The sequence below is a fragment of the Halteromyces radiatus genome (assembly GCF_025201355.1).
Source record: "Halteromyces radiatus strain CBS 162.75 chromosome Unknown BX664scaffold_3, whole genome shotgun sequence".
In the NCBI taxonomy this organism is placed as follows: domain Eukaryota; kingdom Fungi; phylum Mucoromycota; class Mucoromycetes; order Mucorales; family Cunninghamellaceae; genus Halteromyces; species Halteromyces radiatus.
The window spans coordinates 1,408,877-1,431,312 of NW_026251689.1; the positions used below are offsets into that span (position 1 = coordinate 1,408,877).

The following is a 22,436-nucleotide window of genomic DNA, read 5'->3' on the forward strand; positions in this document are numbered from 1 at the left end:
TAAATACAAACTATATATATATATTATAATATATATTTATATATGTCAATATATATATATAGATATAGATATATAAAAAAATATATATATTTTATATTATATGATATGGAGGGGGGTATAATAAGAAGACAAGAAAAAAAAAAAAGGAAAAAGAAAGAACGAAACAAGGGGGGAGAAAGAAGAAGAAGAAAAGAAAAAAATTGAGTTATTTAGAAAATTGGGGGCCATTGAGGGGAGGAAAAAATAAAAAGAAAGAGAGGAGAATAGAAAACTCAAATAGTGTACATGTGATCATCATTTCAATTGTTTATCTTGTAAATCTAGACTATGAGTTTTATATATCTTGTAAATAAAAACAAAAGGAATAATAATATACAAATAAATTATCGATCTATACAATCATCACTAAACTATATCATTATGAAGATAATTTTTACTTTATTTTCTATTTTTTATATATTGATGATATTTTTTATTGTTTGTAATAATCATTTTTAATATATATATATATATATATTTAATAATAATAATAATAAATAACTACTTCTCTTTGATTATATAACGTTTGATGATGCATTAGTGTAACAAAGTTAAAAGGCATTGTTTGGATTCACAGTCGGAGTAAAATCAAAGATGCATGACACTGAACAAAAAAAAAAAAAAAAAAAGGTCAGATAAGCAGAGTCAATTTTATTTGATGATTTTTTAGAAATAAATGTTATTTTTATGATTGAATTATTTTTTAACATATATATATATATATATATTGATTGATAGATTGATTGATTTAAATACATAGATACTTGTTACTATCATTTGTAGGTTGTTATGGATATGATTCTCATGGAAGTGGCGTTTTCCTTTTAAGGGGACGGGGCTTCAAATAGCAAAAAAAGTCTTTCATTTTTTTTTTTTTTTGTTATCTCTTTTCTTTTTTTTTTTATACCTTTCATGTCAAATTCACTCATTGACAACAGTATCAAAGCTGGCACTCTTGATCTTTTGCTCAATAAAACTACTATTCATGAAAATGACTCTTCAACTCTTGATTGGATTCCCTTCAATTACAATCATTGGGACTTTGCTGATATTGACAAGCGCAAGGCAAATATGATACGACAATTACAAGGAAACCATATAATACAACCAACTTGTTACCATAGATCTGGGACCTCTTTTATAAGAGTACGAATATATGTTATTTTGGTATCAACTGAATTTATTCAACAGGACTTTTATGGACTCAATTATCGTGGATCTACCTTTTTGGAATTGATGCTTTTACTAGACAGACGCTCACATTTTTTCTCAAGCAATCCAATCACAACAATCATAAAGAAACCTGTCTTATCACCTTTTAATCAAGAGGTAAGAATAATTTAATATGAATTTTTGGAATATATGTTAAATACTTTATATATATATATATATAGAAACATCAATCGTTATTGAACATGTTTATTCATATGCCCTCACCAAAAAGATTCGAATTACCTGATGATGTGGAGCCAGCAATACAACAATTTTTGAATAAGATCGATGATATGGCATGTCCATCTGGTATGAAGACAAACTTATATCATTATCAGAAGGTAAAAAAAAAAAAAAAGATTATCATAGTAAAATAAAAATATTCAACCTTTTTTATTTATTTATTTATTTATTAGGCATCATTATGGAAAATATTACAACGGGAATTAGCTCCATTACAAGTACCTCGTCCAGATGTAGTGGAACTTATATCAGTAGATGGAATCAAATATTACTATCATCAATTGGGTGGCGTAGCAACTTTGACTCAAGGATTACAAAAGGATGTACCAGGGGGGATTATATGCGAAGATATGGTAAAAAAAAAAAAAAAAAAAAAAAAATTCAATAGGATCTTATATATCTATCTACAATTTTTTTTAATTTGATAATGATTAGGGAACTGGAAAAACATGTATATGTTTAGCAGCTATTATGGCTACTAAACAAGTATTACCATCACTTCAAGATGTTATCATTAAAACCGATTTTTTGGAATTTTACAACAATCCACAAGACAATTATGGATTCAAGTCCTTGCGAACTCTAGCTGGCATACAAACAATGTTACACAGTGCTGATTGGAGATCGTACCGTTCACAATTACCCTTTGAAATCGCTTCCGCATTTGAAAACAGCGCACCTTACTATGAATGGACACCAATACAACATCATGCATTGATTGATCGCCCTCATCGTCGTCATGTAGAAGTGCCAGTATTGAAAGTATACTTATCAGCGGCTACTTTGGTTGTTGGTAAAGAATATTTATATAATACTGTATTTTATCACATTCATTCATTCAATCATTTTTCAATTTTAGTTCCTGACAATTTGGTGGCTCAGTGGACTGGCGAAATTTACAAAGTAATATATTAATTCCTTTTTTTTTAATGCTCATTCATTTCTAACCTTTCTTATCATTACTATTATTATTATTATTATTATTATTATTATTATTATTATTGGTAGCATATTCATGATGGTCAATTGGACTTTCTTGTGTTGGACAACAAAAAACATCCTATACCTGAACCTCTCCGACTTGTGCAATTAGATATGGTATTGATCAGTCAAAGCAGATTCTCTCATGAAAACTCAACAGGAGGTTTTGATTTCCAAGGTAATTTTAAATTTGAACTGCATCAAATAGATCAGTGTGATCATTGACTTTTTTTTTTTTTTTTTTTTTTTTTACTTTGCTGTTTTTAGGGATACCTAGGGAATGTAACTGTCCCTACATTGGGTCAACGCGTACTAGAAATTGCACCTGTCCTGTTATCATAGACAAACCAACATACACATCGCCTTTACTTCAAATACACTGGAAAAGAGTCATTGTAGGTATGTTGTCATTACAATCCAAAAAAAAAAATCAATATTAGGATAAAAGATTAGTAACTAATATGTTCCTTGGTTTTTAATATTATTATTGTCATTATTGTTATTAATATTCAAACAGACGAAGGACATAGTCTCTCAGCTAGAAACAGTCGGCAAAGTAACCTATCAGCAAAATTATTCGCCTGTTGGAACTGGATCTGTACTGGTACTCCAACTCAAAATTTGACTGAAGTAGCCATATTACGAACACGTCAAGAAGGTATTGCTGATGATTTAGCAAGGTAAGAAGCAAAAAAAAAAAAAAAAAAAAAAAAAAAAAAAAAAAAAAAAAGAGAGAGAGTAATCTGAAACTCTGATGATGCATACTCTTTTTTTTTTTTCTCTGGATGGTATATATTGTATGTAGATTGGGAATTTTATTAGGTGATATATTGAAATTAAAGCCGTATGCATCCAGCAAGAAATTATGGCCTCAATTTGTTGTCAAACCATTTATCTTGGGGAAACCATGGGCAACCAACAATGTCAACAACATCATGTGCAGAACAATGATTCGGAACCAACGAAGTACAATCGAACACGAAGTGATACTACCTCCATTACATTGCAAGACGGTAGAATTGGAATTTGACTACTATCAATGGCTGGTAATTTTTTAAAAGAAACTTTGAGCGTTTTTGTGATGATTCACTGATTAACCTTATTCTTTTGACTTTCATTATGTGTAGGCTCACAATTGTCAAATCTCCATGATTAATTTGAATGCTATTTTATCGAAACGAGAAGGCCCAGATTATTTATTTAGCAAGAACAATCAAAAGGCTCTTCGTGAAACTGTATCTAATTTAAGACAAAGTTGTACATGGCATTCTATTGATATACAATCTTTACGATCTTCTTACGCAAATTGTATGGAAAAATTGAAACAGGTAGATGAAGGTACTGAACATTATGGAGCTGATGAACCTGGATTACGACAATTGAAACAACTATTTGAATTGGCACTTGGCGATCCAGTCTTTATGGATATGATGACAAAACATGAAATTTCATTCGTTGTGCAAGGTCTTCCAAACTTGATGAAGGAAACTTGGGGGTGGCATAAAGGAGCCCGTGGTGCTTATATGCCTGTCAGTGCGAATATATGGGATGATCATTGTATCGTCAGTGGAGATATTATTGTGGACCTGATGCATGATGTGACCAATCTCAAGAATGCAAACAAAAATATCTATGTGTATAACAGCAATACGAAAATTTTGGAAAGCACGGAAGTGTACGAAAGACGAAAGAAGATGCAACAAAAAATGGCAACGATGAACGATCAGCGGAAAACTAAAAGGAAGAAGAACAATCAGCAAACAATAGCGATAAAACCAAAAAACAACAACGGCAACAGACAAACTTATCAACAAGACAAGTCGAATGGAAAGCAATTGTCATCAAATGCGTCATCAATAATAGGGATAACAAATGATTATCATCAATTAGATACCTCTGATACCTCTGGATTATCACCCAAAACTATGGAACTTAACAATGACAGTAATATAGAACAAGACGACTCGACAGCATTGACATTCTATACTCGAAGTGTATTTACCGATGTTCGCGTCCTTTGTAGCACCAGTAGCAAAATCAATTACTTAGTGGATCAGATTCTCTCTCATCATACAAAAGAAAAGTGTTTGATCTTCTCCCAATATTATAACGAAATGCAAGAAATATATTTAGCGTTACAACTAGTAAAAGTCCGTGTTCTGATGTATCTCGATACATCTATGGTAAGGGAAAAAAAAAAAAGAACAGAAAGAAAATTTATCTAATTCATTTCTTTCACATATTCTAGTCTAGTGTCAAACGATCACAAACAATCATGACTTTCAATACGTCTGATAATGCCAATGTGATGATTATGGCTGTGCAAAAAGCTGCTTATGGAATTGATCTATCATCTGCATCACGTGTGTACTTCGTTAGTCCAGTTTGGCAAGCTGCTATGGAACAACAAGCTATTAAACGTGCTCATCGTATTGGACAAACAAAGCCAGTTTATGTAGAAACCTTGGTCATTCGAAATTCTATTGAAGATGCATTATTAAAACGAAGAAATGTGATTGCAGCTGGTAAGGGTCTATTATACCAGGATTATTTTATATTTTTGTTCAACTCACTTCTGTTTTTTTTTTTTCTTAAAAAAAAAAAAAGCTCATCAAGATCAATCAAAAACTGACTTTTACAGCGACAAAAGATTACAAAATATATTGAATCATGCCAATATTGTTCCTAGGCCAGATCATATACAACTCTCAAGTGACGGAATATCATTTCATCAACCTATGTCTTTTTTGAATAAACCAATCTGGCTTACACCTCCTGTACCAACACCTCCCTCAAGTCCAATATCTACTACAAAAACAAAATCTTCACCAAATCTATATGCTGTATCAAAACTAAAGGAAGAAATGGATTTAGATGTTACCTCTGGCACTGATTCACCAAGAAAACGTCAAAAAGTAGTTAGTTTTACTCTATCTTAATCTTTTTTAGTTTAATTATCATTATTCTATAAGAGAAATAAAAAAAATATGTCATATCTATCTAAAAACGTAAATTGTTATATTGAAATAGTGTGTCTTTTTCTTTTGTCCATGAAATATTATTTATAGATTGTCTTATAGAACTTCATACATCAGTAATAGAAACGCAGCACCATACGAACCGGGATAAAGTCGTCATATTCAAGTCAATTGGAAAATAGAATATTCTTTTCTTTAAGTTTGAAATCCACCAGCACAACGGTTATTGTAAAAAAAAAAAAAAAAAAAAAAAAAAAATTAAAAGAATGTATATCTACGATATTACTACAAGATACATCCATCTGTTTGCGTGAATCACGGTATAAACTTTTCTCTGTTTAGGTAACAAAAAAAATTTGGGCTGTGTTCGGAATATGAATTTCTCAAAAATGGGATACGGAAAAGGGCAGCATTGGTACAACTAATATTACACTTCCTTTTCTTTTTATCTCATCAACTCATTATGGTAAAACTTATCCATCCATCCATCCATCCATCTAATATGTAACTCATCCATCAACCGATCCATATATCGTTACATTTCTTTATCGACTATGGAACAAATTCGGAAAGTAATACTTTATTTGACCTTTTTACGTATACGAATAACGAACATTTGCTCTTCAATGAACAACAATGTGGAATGAAGAATTCGATAATTGGTTACTGATCGTTATTTTGGAATGGAAAGGGTTCAAATGGAGTACTACTTTGATGGAATGGGCAAGCATTCGATCACTCTTTTATTTAGTTTTTTTTTTTTTTTTTTTGCTAATGATTTTGTTTTATATTCAATAGACTTGCAAGAGAAGAAACAACGGACGTAACAAGCACGGTCGTGGTCACAACAAGTTCATTCGTTGCATCAACTGTTATCGTTGCTGCCCCAAGGTAAGCCCCTTTTGATAGTATCATTATGCCAAATGTACTTACTCTATTTTTGACTATTTAAAATTAGGACAAGGCCATCAAGCGATTCACTATCCGCAACATGGTCGAAGCTGCTGCTGTCCGTGATCTTCAAGAAGCATCCATCTACGAAGAATATGCTATCCCTAAATTGTATGTCAAGTTGCACTATTGTATCTCTTGCGCCATTCACGCTCGTGTCGTTCGTGTTCGATCTGTTGTCAACCGTCGCAACCGTGCTCCTCCTCCACGATTCCGATTCCAAAAGTCCAACTAGATTAATTAGTGATATCTTGACCTACGTATTTTGATATATGCGTATTTATCTTATGGTTACTCCCCCTTTTTTTTTTTTGTTATTATTATTCTTGGTCATCGAGCCTTTTTTTGGAATAAAAATAAAAAATTTTCAACTGTATACTTTATTAAACATTATATGTTATATGTTGTCCCTTTTCTTCATCTATCTTTCTTCTTTACAAAAATAGATGGTTTGAATATTTTTTTTTTTTTTATGATTCAAGTGATCAAGTATGAAAAAGTACGTGAACTGTTTCAAATAGATGTTTTTATGTCATGGATTGACAGTTTTTTCTCGACAATCTAAAATAGCGAATCAAAAACTAAAGTTTAACTCAAAGTTTTCGGAAACATAATCCGATTGGTTCATTATTGGAACACAGATGTTGAGTGATTTGAGGATGGCGATTTTTTTATTTTTCTGGTTTGTGCCACCGTCGGCGCTACAGTATTGGGAAATGGGATGTTCAAGGTATTTGGTTCAAAACAAGTGCCGAGTGACCTGAGTATCTTGTTCCTTGAAGGGAAAATAAAAAAAAAAGGTACTGACGAATTATTCATGGTCCGTGTTTCTGAGGCGGAAGTAAGACCCCGCAGACTGCAGACAACTTAAGACATGCTACTGAACCTTGCTTTTCCTTTTTGTACAGTATAAACGTTGAATGAAGATGGTAAAGTATCATCATCAAAGCGATGAATAACCCAATTGTTGTCGCCTAACTGGCGCGGTATTTTAATATTTCGTGTTCATAAAAAAAATAAAAGATCAAAGCGCGTGCGCCCTTTCTCGTGTTTTTTTTTTTTTTTCTTTCCACTAGTTCTTTTTTTTTTTTATCTTTTTTTTCCCAGTTCTTATTACATTCGTCTCATATAGAGATATCATTGTCTTTCCCTATCTATTCTTTAACAATTACCTATGACAACAACTGATGGATCTACTCATTTAGTCAACACCGAAACTAACAACACTTATTTACCCACAACACCAAAACGTAAATTGAACAATAGCGATAATAGTAGCGAAGATGAGGACGATATACCACTTGTACTGCGGAAAGCATATATTGAAAGCCCAAAACGACCAAACAATCTATCAAAACAATCAGAAAAGCGACAAAAGCAAACGGATGTGAAACGAAGGATTTTAGCTGATCTTTATCCACGTGCAGCAACTGATAGACGTAGTCCCTCTAGATCACCAACTCCTACACCCCGAAAACGCCAACTTTTTATACAAGTTGACAGTGACGAAGAACAATCTACCAATGAGTCGATGGATGGAAACTTGGCAAACTCAATGGATGTCAGTGATCATGGTGTTAAGGAATACGAAACGGATATGAGATCTCCCAGCAAGGTCACAGCTCCTGTTGATCAACGGACAGATAATGATAGGCTTTCCCATTTGGAAGTGACTGAAAGCAAAGGTAATGTGTAGATATATTAGAGTATTGATAAAGAGTCAGCATGTATTGTGGCAAAAGTCTTCTGTTGAACCATTGACTCATCTATATATATATATATATATATTAATAGGTGCTATTAACCAACTACAAGAAATCATGGATGAAATATGTCAAACTTTTCTGGAACCGGACAATGATGATGATGTTGAATTGCCCATGATCAAGCCAACTTTACCCTACCGCCTACAACTATGTCTCCGGTTTATGACACTTTTATCAAAACTGACAACCACAGAGAAAACTCTCTCTTTCTTGGATTCATCACAACTGGGAAGCGTCACAAAAGCAATCGAACAAACGGTACATGCCATTATAGAGTTAGATCCTATCGCAGTTTATGTCACTACTGTACGAAGCCTGGAAGTTTCTTCGACGACTACATCCTCTCCTTCTTCAACGTCAAACGAAGCTCAACGACAATTCTTGGAAATTCTGACTTGTATTTGTGATGGTCTTGATATTGTTTCAAAATTATTTGGTTTGATATCTACTGGTGTTCTAGAAACAAAGGTAAACAAAAAAAAAAAAAAAAAAGAGAGAGAGTTTTGCGATGCAATAATTGTCAACAAATATCATTTTCGTCTTTTTTCTTTTTTTATTGTATAGATGATCTATGAAGATTTGATACTGACCTGTCTACAAATGATAAAAAATCAACTCGACAATACTATATACCCGTTGATTGAGGTGAACGATTGTACGGATGAAATAACAGGCGGTAAGCATATATATATATATATATATATTTAACCAAGGAATTAGACAAATATTGATTGATTAACATATTTCTCTTTTCCGATATAATAGCGATCGGTGATGCTCAATTACTTTTATCTTTTGCCAATTCAAATTCCAAAGCCAAACATATCATGTCTCGTTTCCTACCTTTGATTTCTCGGATTATACGACGAACGCATTGTTTGGTTCAAAAAGACGACACGGATGAGCATGCAGTGATTGTTCTCGCTTATATCAGTATGGGATCATTCTTCCACGATTACAACAGTGCTCACACTAACCAACAGTTTTATTGCCCTCTTATTACACCTATCAATGACAACAAAGCTGATAGCTTGAAAGATAAAGTAACAACAATCACAACAACTTCTGAACCTATTTATACCAACATCACATACTATATGTCTGCACTCAATACGTATGAACATCTCAAATTGGTGTCGTTGGATATGTTACGCAACGTATTTGGTCACTTTCCTCGACATCGACGTTGGATTCTCGAAGAAATTCTTACAAGTATTGGATCACTGACCACCGTTGATTATCGAGATAACAAACGATACAGGTTATTACGAAATAAGTCATCTCACAACACCGGCGATAACAACAACGATAATAGTGGCAACGACAAGATTCATATTCTTAGTGCGTTATTTATGCAACTCATTCAATGTTGTGATTATAGTCTAGATGGTTCTATACAAGTTCAACGCACTTGGTTGAAGAAATGGGAACTCAAGGTTCAAAAGGTTGAGAAAGATATTGTCAAACGCAAGGAATTGGATCAAGCATTGACAAATAGGGCCGCTGGTGTTTGGAAAAAGGGGATTGAAAGTGCGGTACAAAATACAACCTACTTTTTAGAATTTTTGATGAGCAAGTAAGTTCGATATGGATGATGATGATTATATTGAATACTACTAAAACCATTTCTATCTCAATAGATGCAAAGCAAGAAAGAAAGACAGCTACTCATTTATGGAATATCGTACTATCTTGGAATGTACATTGGAAGATATTGTTACAGTACTGAATGATCCAGACTGGCCCGCAGCGGAACTCATCTTGCAAGTGTTTTCAAAGATTTTGGTAAATATCCAACTATATTCTATCTTGAAAAAAAGACATATTGATGATTACTTTTTTTTCCATCTTAGGTGGCGTGTATTGATAGTGACACTGGTGACAGCTATCTTCGGATGATGGCTATTGAATGGCTAGGAATCATTGTGGATCGAATTAAAACTGGATATAGCCATGTTGCTGGCGTTCAAGGCTCTTATACCCCTGAATGGTTATATCAATTGAACAAACTTATACCGCATCAGGTAACTACGTCAATATATATATATATATATATATATATATATATATATATATATATATATATGCTTATTCAGATGTCTATACTCAATTATTTATTCATATTCTTTTTGGTGGATATCAATAGCTCGACGAACAAGGCAAAGCAGGTTATCACTTAATGGACTGTTGTAGAATGAAACTTTATCAAGCCCTACTGGAAGAATCATCAGACAAGAACATAGCACAGGTAAAAAAAAAAAAAAAAAAAAAAAAAAAAAAAAAAAAAAAAAAAAAAGCTTGATTCGTAATCAGATATTTCTACATATACTTACGAATATTTTAATATACATCAATAGTTTTACCTTATGTCATGGGGTTATTCAACTACAAGTATTTGGAGGACATTCCAAGAAAGATTATTAGATGATTCCGAAAAAAACGACAATCAAAACGATACGGGTATATCTTCAGATCTTGCTGCTTTCTTACAATCATCATGCCACAGATATTGGTTTCTTGGACTGGATGTGGATTGCGCTATGCCTGATATGACAAGGTATATATAAGATTGAATAAGGGAAAAAAAATATATGATTTTGATAAACTGCGTTCCTATTAAATATTCTTTTTTTATTCTATTTTATTAGATATGATTTTCCTGAACTCAACCGTGATGATTTACAAATGATTGCTGAACTCCTGGCCACTCGTCAGAGTCTTTTTCAAAACTTGAACTTTTTTTTACTAAAGATAATTGGTTGCTTGGATAAAGAAGTGATTACATTCCGGGTGATGGCTCTTCGTGCCCTTGGTCAAATCGCTGCCAATTCTCCTGAAATTTGGGAAGAGGTAAAGAATAACAATAAAATGGCAACAATTAACAATGAATTTACTCACAATTTTTTGTCTAACAAGGTACATCTACACAAGGCTGTAATACAACGAATATATGATGTTTCTCCAAAAGTACGTGATGCCGCTGTGGAACTTACTGCAAGTTATCTTGCCAATCAACAAGTTATATCAAGAAACTTGTACGAAATCCTTAGTTCAAGAATCATGGTAAAGAACAATATTTTAATTTTCGCTTGGTAGTTTTGGATACATATGACCAGATATAACTTTTCTTTTTTTTTATATATATATTTATTTATGGATCTTATAGGATACAGCACCAAATGTTCGAAAGCGTATAGTGAAACTTTTGCCTGATTTATATTACAAATGCGACGATGAAGATATTAAAATTGATATTGCAGCCAAACTGCTACAACGGATGGATGATAACGAAGCTCCTATACGAAAATTGGCTCTCAAATTGACCCAACAAGTACTTTTACTTCCTTTCCATCAATTCGATCAGGATGATTCGGGGAATCCATTCAACAACTCGACAAAAATCCGAAAGCAAAAAGTGACTGATTGGACGAATCTTATTACAAGTACTGTAGCCAAATTGGGTGGATCTGCTTCTGGTCGAAATATGGTTTTGACTCGTTTTGTTCAGGAGGTAAGGTATTTGGAGGGAATATCATGGTTTTGATGGGAAGAAAGAGAGAGCGTGTGGATATGTAAATATATATATATATATATATATTGATTTAATCTTTCAATATAGACTCTGGATATAGCGGATGATAAGCAAAGGCAAAGGTACGAACGGATATTTCAATGGATCGTGGATTGTCTTTTTGAAAAGATGTTGACATTTGATGAAACTGGCAAGAACCGAGAATTCATCCACTGCATGGCAACCATTCACGCCTTTGTCAAAGCTTGCCCTTCTCTCTTGAATGATACTCAAATTTATACGCTACTCCCATATCTTAGTGTTAGTGAATCAGTAAGTAATTATTAAAGAAAAGGAAGCGAAATGATATTTGTTGATCATTAACGTGATAGAAACTGACTGATTTTTGTTATATTCTTTTTTTTTTTTAACTCATAGGATGATTGGACTATTGGAAAATATGTCATGGTTCTCTACCGTGATGTACTCCCTCGAATTAAATATCGTGATCTTGATTTTGCTCGTATGGTGGAAGGTGTTCTTTTACAAGCGCTTGCTCGATGTCCCAATTATGTCATTGAAGATGCCGCATCCTGTCTGTGTGCAGTTGTAGCAAATATCTCTCATCGATATCAAATCTTGATTAAAATGCTCGGTTCCTGTCTCGGTAAGAAAAAAAGAAAAAAAGTACATTATATGTTGAATCATACACCGGACAACGGCATTGACCTCTTTTTGTCTTAAAAACCTCACAGCAAGTCTTGGCCAAGATCAACAACACATCATCAATCACAGAACTATCCAAAGACCGACCAAAACAGCCAAAGCTCTTATGATCTGTGGATTATTATGCCAACATTTCGACTTTGATGAGAAACGTCTAAATGAAGGAAACAAAATGGGACAATTAGACGCTATTTACAAGGTAACATTGGAAGTAGATAAAAAGAAGAGTAGGACGGTGTAGGATAAAGAAAATGGTCTTGAAATTGTAAACTGACTAGACTTGATACCTTTATATAGGGAAAAATCAACTCATATGTATTTGCAAAACTACAGTATTTTACTGGCGATATTCTAGACAACAAAATCATCAACAAACAGATCAAATTGGCAGCTATCAAGGCACTAGGTAATGATTAGAGAAACATGAGGGAAGATATATCTTGACGACGTGTTAATATGTTCACCTGTTATAATGTATAGGCTCTTTATATTCTTCTCATCCTACGTTTATGATGACTTCTCAGAGCACCGATCTGTTGGACTCCATATTTGTACAAGATGATATTGATATGAAAGTCCAAATATTGAATGTTTTTCAAGGATTCCTCACTACTGAAGAGACAAGAATGCAAAAACGATCAGAAGGTATATACATATACGGCATGATTTTTCTAACGAACAAACAAACAAACAAACAAACAAAAAACAAAAAAAAAAAAAAAAAAAAAAGGAACCCAAGCTGATTCTCTTTTTATCTTATCCTTTTACTACTAGCTTCTGGTGCTACCCTTTACAACAAAGTTATTGATGTGGAAACTCTATTAGGCAATACTGAAGAATTTGCTGAATTAGGGTAATAAAGTAGAATGTTTTCGCGGTTGAATTTCACTTATATTCACTATTGTATTTAGGGCAAATGGATCACTGATGCAACGTTACTTACCATCTATATTGAAATGCACTCTTGGGTCTACCAATCAACTCCGGCTATCCGCTTTTGATGTTATAGAAACAGTTATCAATCAAGGTCTTGCTCATCCTATGATGGTAAAAAAAAAAAAAAAAATTCACTTATATCCGACATGATTGTTACACATAATCATGATTTATATTCTCTTTTTCATTTCTTAGTGTATGCCTGCAATTGTGTCTGCTGAAACTAGTTCGGATCTACCTCTTCGCAATAAGGCTTATTATCTCCATATCTATATCCATAACAAATTTGGAAGTATTCTTTATTCTCAGATGGATGCTAATCTGAAAGCGGCTTTCCGTTATCAAGAATTACTATGTGGGAAATATAATGTCAAAGGTAAGTCATAACAGATAAAAGTAAAAAAAAAAAGGTCGGTGATCTATCGAAACTGATACTTGTTGTTAGGCTATGGAAGACGAACTGGGGAAAACAACTCAGAAGACGCATTACTGGCAGTAACCTATGGAGTACTCAAGGAGAAAAAGAATGCACGTATGGATTTTTTGAATAATATGGTGAAACCATTTAATATTGATATGAAAGAAGCAAAACAATCAGATATATTGGATATCAACTATTTGAAGTTTTTGGCCGACAATCTACTGACATTACCGTTAACGACATCGGATGAACTTTTATTTGTATTACATTGCATGGATCGGATCATCGTCACCGCAGGTGGATATACTTTGTCACTTGTTCAACAATTCAAAAAGGAAGGTGTGATCTCGACGCTTTCATATATGGACGATGACGATGACGACGATGACAATGGATTGGATCAAGACTACGCCATCACTGCCAAAGCTGCTATTGCGATGAACATACTGATACTGACCAAGGATAAGTTGGTATCACTTTACAACATAGATGAACAGTAAGTCCCATCTCTTCACATTTCCAAAAAAAAAAAAAAAAAAAGAGGAATTCCATGTCCTGAAACTTTAATTTTTTTTTCCTTTCTTTTTTTGCCTTTCTATGTTATATTAGACAAATTCAAAGTTATGTACTCTATGGAAAGAATAAGAGTTACGATATCATCAAGGATACGGAAGAAAATGGACTTGTGGATTGGACAGAACTGGCCTTTTTTAGATTGAACAAATTGACTTCATTTACAGCATCAGATGCTTGTCTATCATTGGAAAAACGAATGGATGAATGCGATACTTCTAGTCTCATTGGTTAGAAAAGTTTGTCATCTTTATTTTATGTTATCTTTGTAGTCTATATTTCATTTATCCATATAGAATAGTCATCATTCTTTTTTTTTTCGTCATTGTACATAGCCTTTTACAATTAATTAGTTAATTAATCAATAAAAACCCTCATTCTTGTATTTGTTTCCCTCTAGTTATAGATTAACATAGATATTGCATATATATATATATATATGTGTGTGTGTGCGTGATTAGTAATTTTATATTTCCACCTTTTATACAAATCACGGATATCAATCATAGGAAAAAAAAAAAATACCAAAAGAACCATTGATCAACGTTCGTTATAATGTCATCATTATTTATTTCAAATCGATAATAAATCATATATAGACTAAAGACAATATCACCACAAAAAATAACTAAGTAGATGTACCGGGGCAAGACAAATTCCATGGACTAACAGATATGTGACCTTATGATTTCACCAGCTTCATGTTTCAATTTTTCAGGATGGGCAGCGGCTTTGTGATGACTGGAAGATTTATGAGAGAATTTGATCACATTTTCACTAGATTTAAAAAAAAAAAAAAAAAAAGGAGAGAGAGATCAGTAAAATCATCTCTTTTCTTTTTTGAGATATTTTTTTTTCTTTCCTTACCGTCGGTTTTGGATCATCTTTTCATCAAAAGTATCGAGGGCTTCCAAACTAGCATTTATATCTCGTAAAAGAATATCCGCACGATTTCGAGACATATCTTCACGCACCACAATACGCAGTAATTTCATATGATCCAAGCTAGGTGCCATTGTATAAGCAGGTATGATCCATCCACGTTCTCGCATCTTACTTGCAAGGTCAAACTACAAAAAGATGAATCATCATCATACAAAAATGAAAGGTTATGTATCATTCTTTATTATTATTATTATTTCTTACCTCATCATAAGTTTGTTTATGTTTGAGATGAAAAGCTACCAAAGGCAAACCACGACCTTCGGTTTCACTGAGTAATATGAATCGACCAGTATCGACAAGTTTGTTTGCTATATAATCCGAGATAGTGATCAAATTGCTGATGATACGTCGGTAGCCTGCTTCACCCAGTCGTAAAAGCATGTAGTATTGGGCAACTATAGGTGATGCGCTTTTGCTGAAATTCATTGTAAGGGAAGCTTGATCGGTACCAAGGTAATTCACATAGAAGATGATGCTTTTAGGTATAACAGAGCTATTCCTCCATATACACCAGCCAACACCTGTATAATACCAAAGTTAGCAATAATTAAGATAACTTCACTATTCTTTTACCTGGATAGACCATGCCCTGAATAATAATAAACGATAGAGAAAAAAAAAATTGAGTACATGAAACTGACAAATACCTTTGTCTTTCTTACATATTTATGACCAGAAACATTGATAGACATAACACGTTTTAATCTGAAATCCCTAGAAAATTAAAAATAGAAAAGATGATTAAAACTGTAATCTATGATAAACTTGCCGTCATACTAATATACTTGCCATTCTAGATTTGGTTTGATAAAAGGAGCTACAAAACCACCACTATATATATATATATATTAAAAAAAAATTCATTGATACGAACACTAGTTTCGATAACTCCTCCAAAGCAATCCATTCCTTACCTAGCAGCATCCACATGAATACCAATATCCAAGTTCTTTTCCCTACAAATTTGATCAAGTAGTTTGTCCAAAGTCTTGACATCTTCATAATGACCAGTATACTGTAAAAAGAAGATAAAAAGGTAACACATTATCAAATGTGTTTGTCACAGCTGATTATTTTATATTAAAAATATAGATATAGGTATAGATATATTACCGTAGAGCCAAGAATAGCAGCTACACCAATTGTATTTTCGTCGACTTCATCCACCGCTTTAGCAGGATCCATACATAAGCATTCATTTGAAACACTGATTTCCCTTGGTTCAATTTCTAGATATAACAAAGCTTTCTTCCAACATACTTGACAGTTAGCACCAAGTACCAAGTTTGGTTTTTCAATAGATAATCCTTTTGCTCGTCGACGTTCTTGCCATGAACGTTTCATAGCTAATACTGCCAAAATGACTGCTTCACTTGAACCAATAGTTGATGTACCAATAGCTTGTCCACTTTCGTCATCATTGGGTGAATGGAAAAGATTAGCCAACATATTCACACAACGTCCCTATATTGAAATAATAATAATAATAAGTAACTTTATTTTTCTATTTATATGTATATATATTTACTGATATTGCTGCAGATTGAGGATACATTTCAACATCGATAATATTGACAGCTGCTGTATCTTGAATCAATTGATTGGCTTCAGCATCCATATACGTTGTCACGAAACTTGCCAAGTTGAGTGCAGGATTGCCATCGAGCTATGATATTAAAAAAAAAAAAAAAAAGAAAGAAAGAAAGAATCGTCCATTAAAACAAACAAGTTAGGAAAGAAACTAAATACTTTCACTTACAGCAAGTTCGTCCTTTATCATGCGATAACAGACATCTGTTCGAATGAGGAAAAAAAAAATGAGAAAGGCGAAAAAAAGAAAAAAAAAAGAGTTTCAAACATTCTTACGAGGCGGCATTTCAACCTACGCATAAAACTATATTAGTTATGTAAAAGTCATGATGATCAATGAATAATATAACCAGTATTCATGCAAACTTACCTTTGGAATACGATACTTTGGAAGATCCTCCGCACTCCAGTGACTACCATAAATGGGAACAGCATTGGAGTATTCAAATCGTTCACCTTGACTCATAGATTCACTTTCACTAGGAGCAGGCGATTCATCATCTATCAAGAAGACATGTGATTAGACTGTAGTTCAACTGATTTATCTTCGTATTACCTTTATGTACTTGAAAGGAAAGAAGGACCATTGTTCGTTATCGTTTTTAGTTTATACCAATACAAAAAAAAAGAAAAGAAAAAAAAAAAAAGAAAAGAAAAAAAAAAAAAAAGAAAAAGAAAAAGAAAATACAAAACGTAAAAAGAATAATTTAAATTTTTTATTTGCTCGGACAGTTTGACATGTTAAAACCACTATGTTTCAACGTCATATCACGCGATTGGTATTTCGTATAAGATTGTTCAAATACAATCTAGCAAAAATAAATGTTTCTTTAAAAGAGATATTTCAATAATCGATCATTGATATGAAATTTATGAGTTGAAATAATATGATTTCTCTGTATTTATAAATTATATTTTTAAATACATTTTGAATTACCTTTTTTAGATATTCGCTTTTTTATACAGTGTAGTCTATTTAACTGTGACTTTTTAGAGCTGCGATCTTTTTTTTTTTTTTTTTTTTTTTTTTTTTTTTTTTTTTTTTTTTTACTCCTTTTTGTTCCCCCTATATCCCTTTTCTTGAACTCCTTTTAATATATATATATATATATCTATTACTTATCTTTTTTCTATACCACTACTACTACTTTATATAGAGATACTCTTACTGATCTGGAATGGAATTGACTCTGGAGAATCTCCAGACGTTACTGGCTGACTTATCATCCATTATTCAGGTCTTCCTCTTTCTTCTTGGCGTCTTACTTATCGCTGTTCCTTTGGTTGTGACATTTCCCATTTATCATGGAAAAACTTTAATCTCTTCAACGAGACAATGGTCGAGACAACTTGGACTTCATCATCTTTATAAACGTGTCTGGCATTATTTTCATCTTTGGGTTCTCATGGCCTTGGAAGAATTGGGTCTTTTCGGTTTATTTGATACGATATCTTACTGGTTTTCCTTATCTGACGACAACTGTGACAACAATAGTAACCCGTCCATAACAGCTACTTCCATCTTTTCCGATTCAACAACAATAGAAACTTCTTCTCGTCAACCCTTCCACAATACACTCAACTACCAACTCGCCAACGTATGCATTAGTTCTCCCAAACAACAAGATTCCTCTTTGATTGTATCTGGTTTAGTGAATACTGGAAATACTTGCTACCTTAATTCTGTTCTTCAGGTAATTCATTGGATTCCTGCAATCAACGGTGACTAAGATATATATATGTATTTTATCTTTTTGTAACTTTAGGCACTTTCTTCATTACCTCGTCTCCAACTTTATCTGGATCAAATGAATAAAAACTATACGAATCAATCCCTTCCCGTCACAAGATCATTATTCAAGACGCTTCGATTATTATCACGGCCTTTGGATGAACAATATACCAATAAATTATCTTTTCGACCTATCGATATTGTAGCAGCCATCAATACCGTCAACCATCGTGTCATCAATCGTGAACAACAAGACGCCCATGAACTATTTCAACTTTTATGTGGTGCCATGGATAATGAAAGAACAAATGCTGTGAATAATAGCCAAGTGGGAGGAGGATTAAAGGATTTGCTCATGTTATCATCATCACCTGCTCGAGACGATATTTTCAATACTCGTCGGACAACTGATCTTATTACTGAAGAAAAGTGCCAACGACAACATGACAACCCATTCACTGGTCTTCTTGCCAATCGATTATCTTGTATTCAATGTGGATATACTGTAAGTAACATGATCAAATTTTACTGATGTACTTCATCCAAAAAAAAAAAGCACTTATCCATTATTTTCTATTAATAGGAAGCCATTCGTCATTTTTCTTTCAACAATATCCAACTTACTTTGCCACAAACAGTAAGTCTCTCAGAAAATAGTAAGAACATAAAATATATTCATTTACTTATTATTATTTTTTTTTTCAACCTAGTCATTTACAACGTTACATGAGTGCTTGGAACAAATGACAGAAATGGAACATTTGGATGATGCCTCATGTCGTCGATGTTCGATGGTAGATTTTGTTAGAAGATTGAGTACAGAATCAGAATTACTGAAACAAAATGCTAAACAATGCAAGGATCCAACTATCAAGCGGGAAACATTATCTAAAATGGTACAGATTGAAATTCAACGACGTGAACTGGATCATCGCCTCAAGTTGGGCTGTTTTGAAGATGATGAATATGTGAAGGGTAAACAACAACTTGTACCTTATCGACTGATCTATGGTAAATCAACCAAACAAGCCATGTTTGCCAAGCCTCCCAAAGTTTTATGTCTTCATATCTCTCGGTCTGCTTTCCATCCATCTGGTGTAATCTACAAGAATAAGTGTCAGCTCGAATTCCCTGAATATTTAGACATGGATCAATTTTGTACGAATGGAACCCTAAACACTGTACCCAAAATGCCGATTTCTCGTATGGACAACAAGAAACAACAAGTCAAATACAAACTGATGAGTGTCATTGTACACTATGGAAGTCACAACTATGGTCACTTCATTGCTTACAAACGTCGTGTGGTATCGGAAGGATGTGGATGTCATCAGTGTAGATCTAATCCTGAAGATTGTATTTTATATGGAAAAGAAACTTGGTATCGGATCTCGGACGAAAATGTAGACATATGTACAATAGATGAAGTCTTGTCAGCGAATCCTTACATGCTTCTATACGAATCAATTCAACCTCCAATCATCGAACCTTCATCATCAACAACAAGTCTATCATCATTAACATTGCATACATCGACGAACAGAATATCGACACATCCGTCAACATTGGTAGCAGGTATGACAGTAAACGAAAAAACCAATATGACAACAATGACAACCTTACAAAATCGATTTGATGGTCGTATTTCAACATTTGGATCCATGACACCGCCTATTTCACCGTCATCATCTTTATCATCGGCATCATCATCACCTTCCATATCTCCCTCAACATCCTCAAATACGAATGAGCTGCTGGCAGCATCATCAACATCATCAACTGTTTGTGTTCAACAACAACAACAACAATCAAAACTTGGATCAAGTCGACTCGTACATCGAAACGCAGGCAGAAGGAAAATGAGTTGGGAAGAACAATCAGTACCTCCATTAGCTATATATTAGATGTTATTTACCATAGTTTAGCTTAGTTAGTTGACGAACCTAATAAATATGATCTTTTTTTTTTATATATTGTTGTTTTATTACAATTTTTTTTTATATGATATATTGTGATGAAAAAAAAAAATACATTAAAATAGATAGGTAGATGTATATATTTTGGGGCTTTAAATAGTATAAAGTACAATAATAATAGTAACAGTAAAAAAAAAAAAACAAAGACTCTAAACAGGTTGTTGTACAGAGGACATGGAAGGTTCTTCAGGATGCACATGTTGAGGTAAAGCGAAATATTCCATGCTACGAGGACTGATGGTTTGTTTAGGAGCACGATTTGTCTTTTGAGCAATCCAATCACGTAAATCATGTATACCGATCATGACGAAGAACACAATCATAAAGAAGGTACCAACACATACATAGATCAAGGCAGCACTTAGTCCACGACTCCAATCTAAAAATCCATACACCCACACACCAGTACTATATAAAAAAGGAGTGAACATCACATGGTACTTTCAGTTGGAGTTTGAATTCTATCTCACTTACATTGCATGGACAAGGAAAGCCAAACACATATAAATCACAACATGAAGGATGATCAAGATAATCATGTTTGTATAGACTTTCATACGATTGAAGATCACATCAATCAACATTAAACCTAAAGAGACACCATGCACAGACACATTGACCCACATGACTTCAGGAGAAGGTTTTGCTCCAGCATCGTTCAATACTGCCCAATAGACAACTGGTGTAACAATACTATATTATGATGATAAAAATGGAATGAATGAATAAATAAACAAATAAAAAAAAAAAAGATGCATATATATATAAATTTGGACTTACTTGAATGTAATAATGGTATGATATAAATAAACATAAAGATAATTAAGAGCAGTAGGTTGTTTAAAGAAGGAATCCAATTGACCTGACCATATGTAACGAACATGATGATAAACGGATGTCTAATAATATTAAGGATAATAATAATAAAAAAAAAAGATTGAATGCCCGTTCAGTTATTTATTTTTATTTTTATTACCACCAAATAAGCATGAAGACCCACAAATGTCAATGTAGTGAAATAACCAAAATAAATATTGAAAGTATGAGCAATGGCAGAACCAGCAACACTAGCCCACATGATGATGGTAGAATACAAAACGGTTAAGATCCGGATGCCAAGAAACACCTTACTTGATACCCAATACGAAGTCACTGCTCGTTCTGGTTCAAATTGATCAAATCCAAACCATCGAAAAAATTCATATCGTGACCTGTTTAATCGTACATCCGTATATTGATTCATTGGTTGAATTAAAAAAAATAAGGAACGGAATGGATGAAATAGTAATAAAGAAGATCTATATAAAGAAGGAGTGAATGAGGAAAAAAAGAAAGAAGGAAGGAAGGAAAAAAAAAGTTTTTCTTTTTTGTATTCTATTGCAACAAAAAAAAAAAAAAAAAAAAAGGCGCCGATTATTACAATTATAGTTTTGCGGAGGTCAAAAAAAACAAAAAAGAAGACAATAATAACAAAAAAGGAAACGAAAAGGTACATAAAAAAAAAGATTTCTTTATTATTCAAAAAGTACAATTCCCTCCGCCAAAAAAAACAAAGAGTATAAAAAAAAATACAAAGAACTGTACTAAAGTAAAAGAAAAAAAAATAAACATCATCATTCAATGTCGTCGTTTCCTATTCTTAGCACGTGGACTACGATTGAAGGGTGTTGATGATGCTGAACTTCCACTACTACAACTAGTACTAAGTCTATAATCCAATTCCACTACATGACAATCTTGTTGATGATCTTTTCCTTCTTCTTGATGATCCATTATAGAAGATGATTTAAGAGGTCCTTTTGCACATCCTTCACAACCTTCTAAACCATTGGCCATCCAATAGAGTTGATTTTTTG

At 33.1% G+C, this 22,436-nt stretch overlaps 8 protein-coding genes across 8 annotated transcripts; 6 read left to right on the top strand and 2 right to left on the bottom strand.

The window, feature by feature from the left end:
* Nucleotides 1–1,442: 1,442 nt before the first annotated feature.
* Nucleotides 1,443–4,700, top strand: BX664DRAFT_261513 (SNF2 family N-terminal domain-containing protein; the record flags this gene model as incomplete). Its single annotated transcript, XM_051540684.1, has 10 exons — nucleotides 1,443–1,592; nucleotides 1,668–1,847; nucleotides 1,930–2,230; nucleotides 2,294–2,397; nucleotides 2,503–2,653; nucleotides 2,743–2,874; nucleotides 2,993–3,155; nucleotides 3,281–3,521; nucleotides 3,603–4,150; nucleotides 4,421–4,700. Coding segments are annotated over 10 exons (2,250 nt in total), but the record flags the coding sequence as incomplete, so codon positions are not given.
* On the top strand, nucleotides 4,638–5,484 carry BX664DRAFT_98735 (P-loop containing nucleoside triphosphate hydrolase protein). The gene is made up of 2 exons (XM_051549821.1): nucleotides 4,638–5,000; nucleotides 5,083–5,484. Exons 1-2 carry the CDS (start codon nucleotides 4,751–4,753, stop codon nucleotides 5,412–5,414), a joined length of 582 nt encoding a protein of 193 aa, XP_051401452.1. The 5' UTR covers nucleotides 4,638–4,750; the 3' UTR covers nucleotides 5,415–5,484.
* Nucleotides 5,485–5,793: 309 nt separating this feature from the next.
* BX664DRAFT_357484 (40S ribosomal protein S26-A) lies at nucleotides 5,794–6,639 on the top strand (the record flags this gene model as incomplete). The annotated part of the gene is made up of 3 exons (XM_051547959.1): nucleotides 5,794–6,025; nucleotides 6,252–6,344; nucleotides 6,412–6,639. The coding sequence occupies exons 1-3, from the start codon at nucleotides 6,008–6,010 to the stop codon at nucleotides 6,637–6,639; spliced, it is 339 nt and encodes a 112-aa protein (XP_051401453.1). The 5' UTR covers nucleotides 5,794–6,007.
* A 1,645-nt stretch (nucleotides 6,640–8,284) lies between these two features.
* On the top strand, nucleotides 8,285–9,750 carry BX664DRAFT_261021 (uncharacterized protein; the record flags this gene model as incomplete). The annotated part of the gene is made up of 5 exons (XM_051540657.1): nucleotides 8,285–8,638; nucleotides 8,735–8,846; nucleotides 8,936–9,133; nucleotides 9,209–9,431; nucleotides 9,486–9,750. The coding sequence occupies 5 exons, from the start codon at nucleotides 8,285–8,287 to the stop codon at nucleotides 9,748–9,750; spliced, it is 1,152 nt and encodes a 383-aa protein (XP_051401454.1).
* Nucleotides 9,751–9,844: 94 nt separating this feature from the next.
* On the top strand, nucleotides 9,845–14,572 carry BX664DRAFT_348249 (sister chromatid cohesion C-terminus-domain-containing protein; the record flags this gene model as incomplete). Its single annotated transcript, XM_051547570.1, has 18 exons — nucleotides 9,845–9,955; nucleotides 10,024–10,194; nucleotides 10,317–10,418; nucleotides 10,528–10,727; nucleotides 10,819–10,880; nucleotides 10,944–11,020; nucleotides 11,087–11,233; nucleotides 11,337–11,681; nucleotides 11,790–12,014; nucleotides 12,120–12,348; nucleotides 12,437–12,606; nucleotides 12,705–12,813; nucleotides 12,888–13,052; nucleotides 13,182–13,260; nucleotides 13,319–13,454; nucleotides 13,539–13,719; nucleotides 13,789–14,260; nucleotides 14,374–14,572. The coding sequence occupies 18 exons, from the start codon at nucleotides 9,845–9,847 to the stop codon at nucleotides 14,570–14,572; spliced, it is 3,180 nt and encodes a 1,059-aa protein (XP_051401455.1).
* Nucleotides 14,573–14,867: 295 nt separating this feature from the next.
* Nucleotides 14,868–17,478, bottom strand: BX664DRAFT_357487 (pyridoxal phosphate-dependent transferase). Its single transcript, XM_051547960.1, has 13 exons — nucleotides 17,429–17,478; nucleotides 17,243–17,373; nucleotides 17,149–17,164; nucleotides 17,042–17,076; nucleotides 16,811–16,948; nucleotides 16,396–16,746; nucleotides 16,197–16,297; nucleotides 16,072–16,113; nucleotides 15,945–15,996; nucleotides 15,860–15,871; nucleotides 15,484–15,807; nucleotides 15,205–15,407; nucleotides 14,868–15,114 (listed from the first exon to the last, which is right to left on the bottom strand). Exons 1-13 carry the CDS (start codon nucleotides 17,457–17,459, stop codon nucleotides 15,003–15,005), a joined length of 1,548 nt encoding a protein of 515 aa, XP_051401456.1. The 5' UTR covers nucleotides 17,460–17,478; the 3' UTR covers nucleotides 14,868–15,002.
* A 488-nt stretch (nucleotides 17,479–17,966) lies between these two features.
* On the top strand, nucleotides 17,967–20,508 carry BX664DRAFT_294455 (uncharacterized protein; the record flags this gene model as incomplete). Its single annotated transcript, XM_051542097.1, has 4 exons — nucleotides 17,967–18,566; nucleotides 18,639–19,109; nucleotides 19,188–19,241; nucleotides 19,315–20,508. The coding sequence occupies exons 1-4, from the start codon at nucleotides 18,051–18,053 to the stop codon at nucleotides 20,506–20,508; spliced, it is 2,235 nt and encodes a 744-aa protein (XP_051401457.1). The 5' UTR covers nucleotides 17,967–18,050.
* Nucleotides 20,509–20,579: 71 nt separating this feature from the next.
* BX664DRAFT_328711 (uncharacterized protein) lies at nucleotides 20,580–21,972 on the bottom strand. Its single transcript, XM_051544650.1, has 4 exons — nucleotides 21,557–21,972; nucleotides 21,361–21,479; nucleotides 21,055–21,273; nucleotides 20,580–20,988 (listed from the first exon to the last, which is right to left on the bottom strand). Exons 1-4 carry the CDS (start codon nucleotides 21,821–21,823, stop codon nucleotides 20,730–20,732), a joined length of 864 nt encoding a protein of 287 aa, XP_051401458.1. The 5' UTR covers nucleotides 21,824–21,972; the 3' UTR covers nucleotides 20,580–20,729.
* Between the last annotated feature and the right edge of the window lie 464 nt (nucleotides 21,973–22,436).

Excerpts from the sequence above, each read along its gene's own strand:
- BX664DRAFT_98735 (XM_051549821.1), top strand. The coding sequence starts at position 4,751 with ATGACTTTCAATACGTCTGATAATGCCAATGTGATGATTATGGCTGTG. Across the intron at positions 5,001-5,082 it reads AAGAAATGTGATTGCAGCTG|CTCATCAAGATCAATCAAAA; the intron begins GTAAGGGTCTAT and ends AAAAAAAAAAAG.
- BX664DRAFT_357487 (XM_051547960.1), bottom strand. The coding sequence starts at position 17,459 with ATGGTCCTTCTTTCCTTTCAAGTACATAAAG. Across the intron at positions 16,114-16,196 it reads ATTCATGTGGATGCTGCTAG|TGGTGGTTTTGTAGCTCCTT; the intron begins GTAAGGAATGGA and ends ATATATATATAG. Across the intron at positions 15,997-16,071 it reads ATCAAACCAAATCTAGAATG|GGATTTCAGATTAAAACGTG; the intron begins GCAAGTATATTA and ends TTAATTTTCTAG.
- BX664DRAFT_328711 (XM_051544650.1), bottom strand. The coding sequence starts at position 21,823 with ATGAATCAATATACGGATGTACGATTAAACAGGTCACGATATGAATTT. Across the intron at positions 21,480-21,556 it reads GTCTTCATGCTTATTTGGTG|ACATCCGTTTATCATCATGT; the intron begins GTAATAAAAATA and ends TAATATTATTAG. Across the intron at positions 20,989-21,054 it reads GCTTTCCTTGTCCATGCAAT|TACTGGTGTGTGGGTGTATG; the intron begins GTAAGTGAGATA and ends TTTTTTATATAG.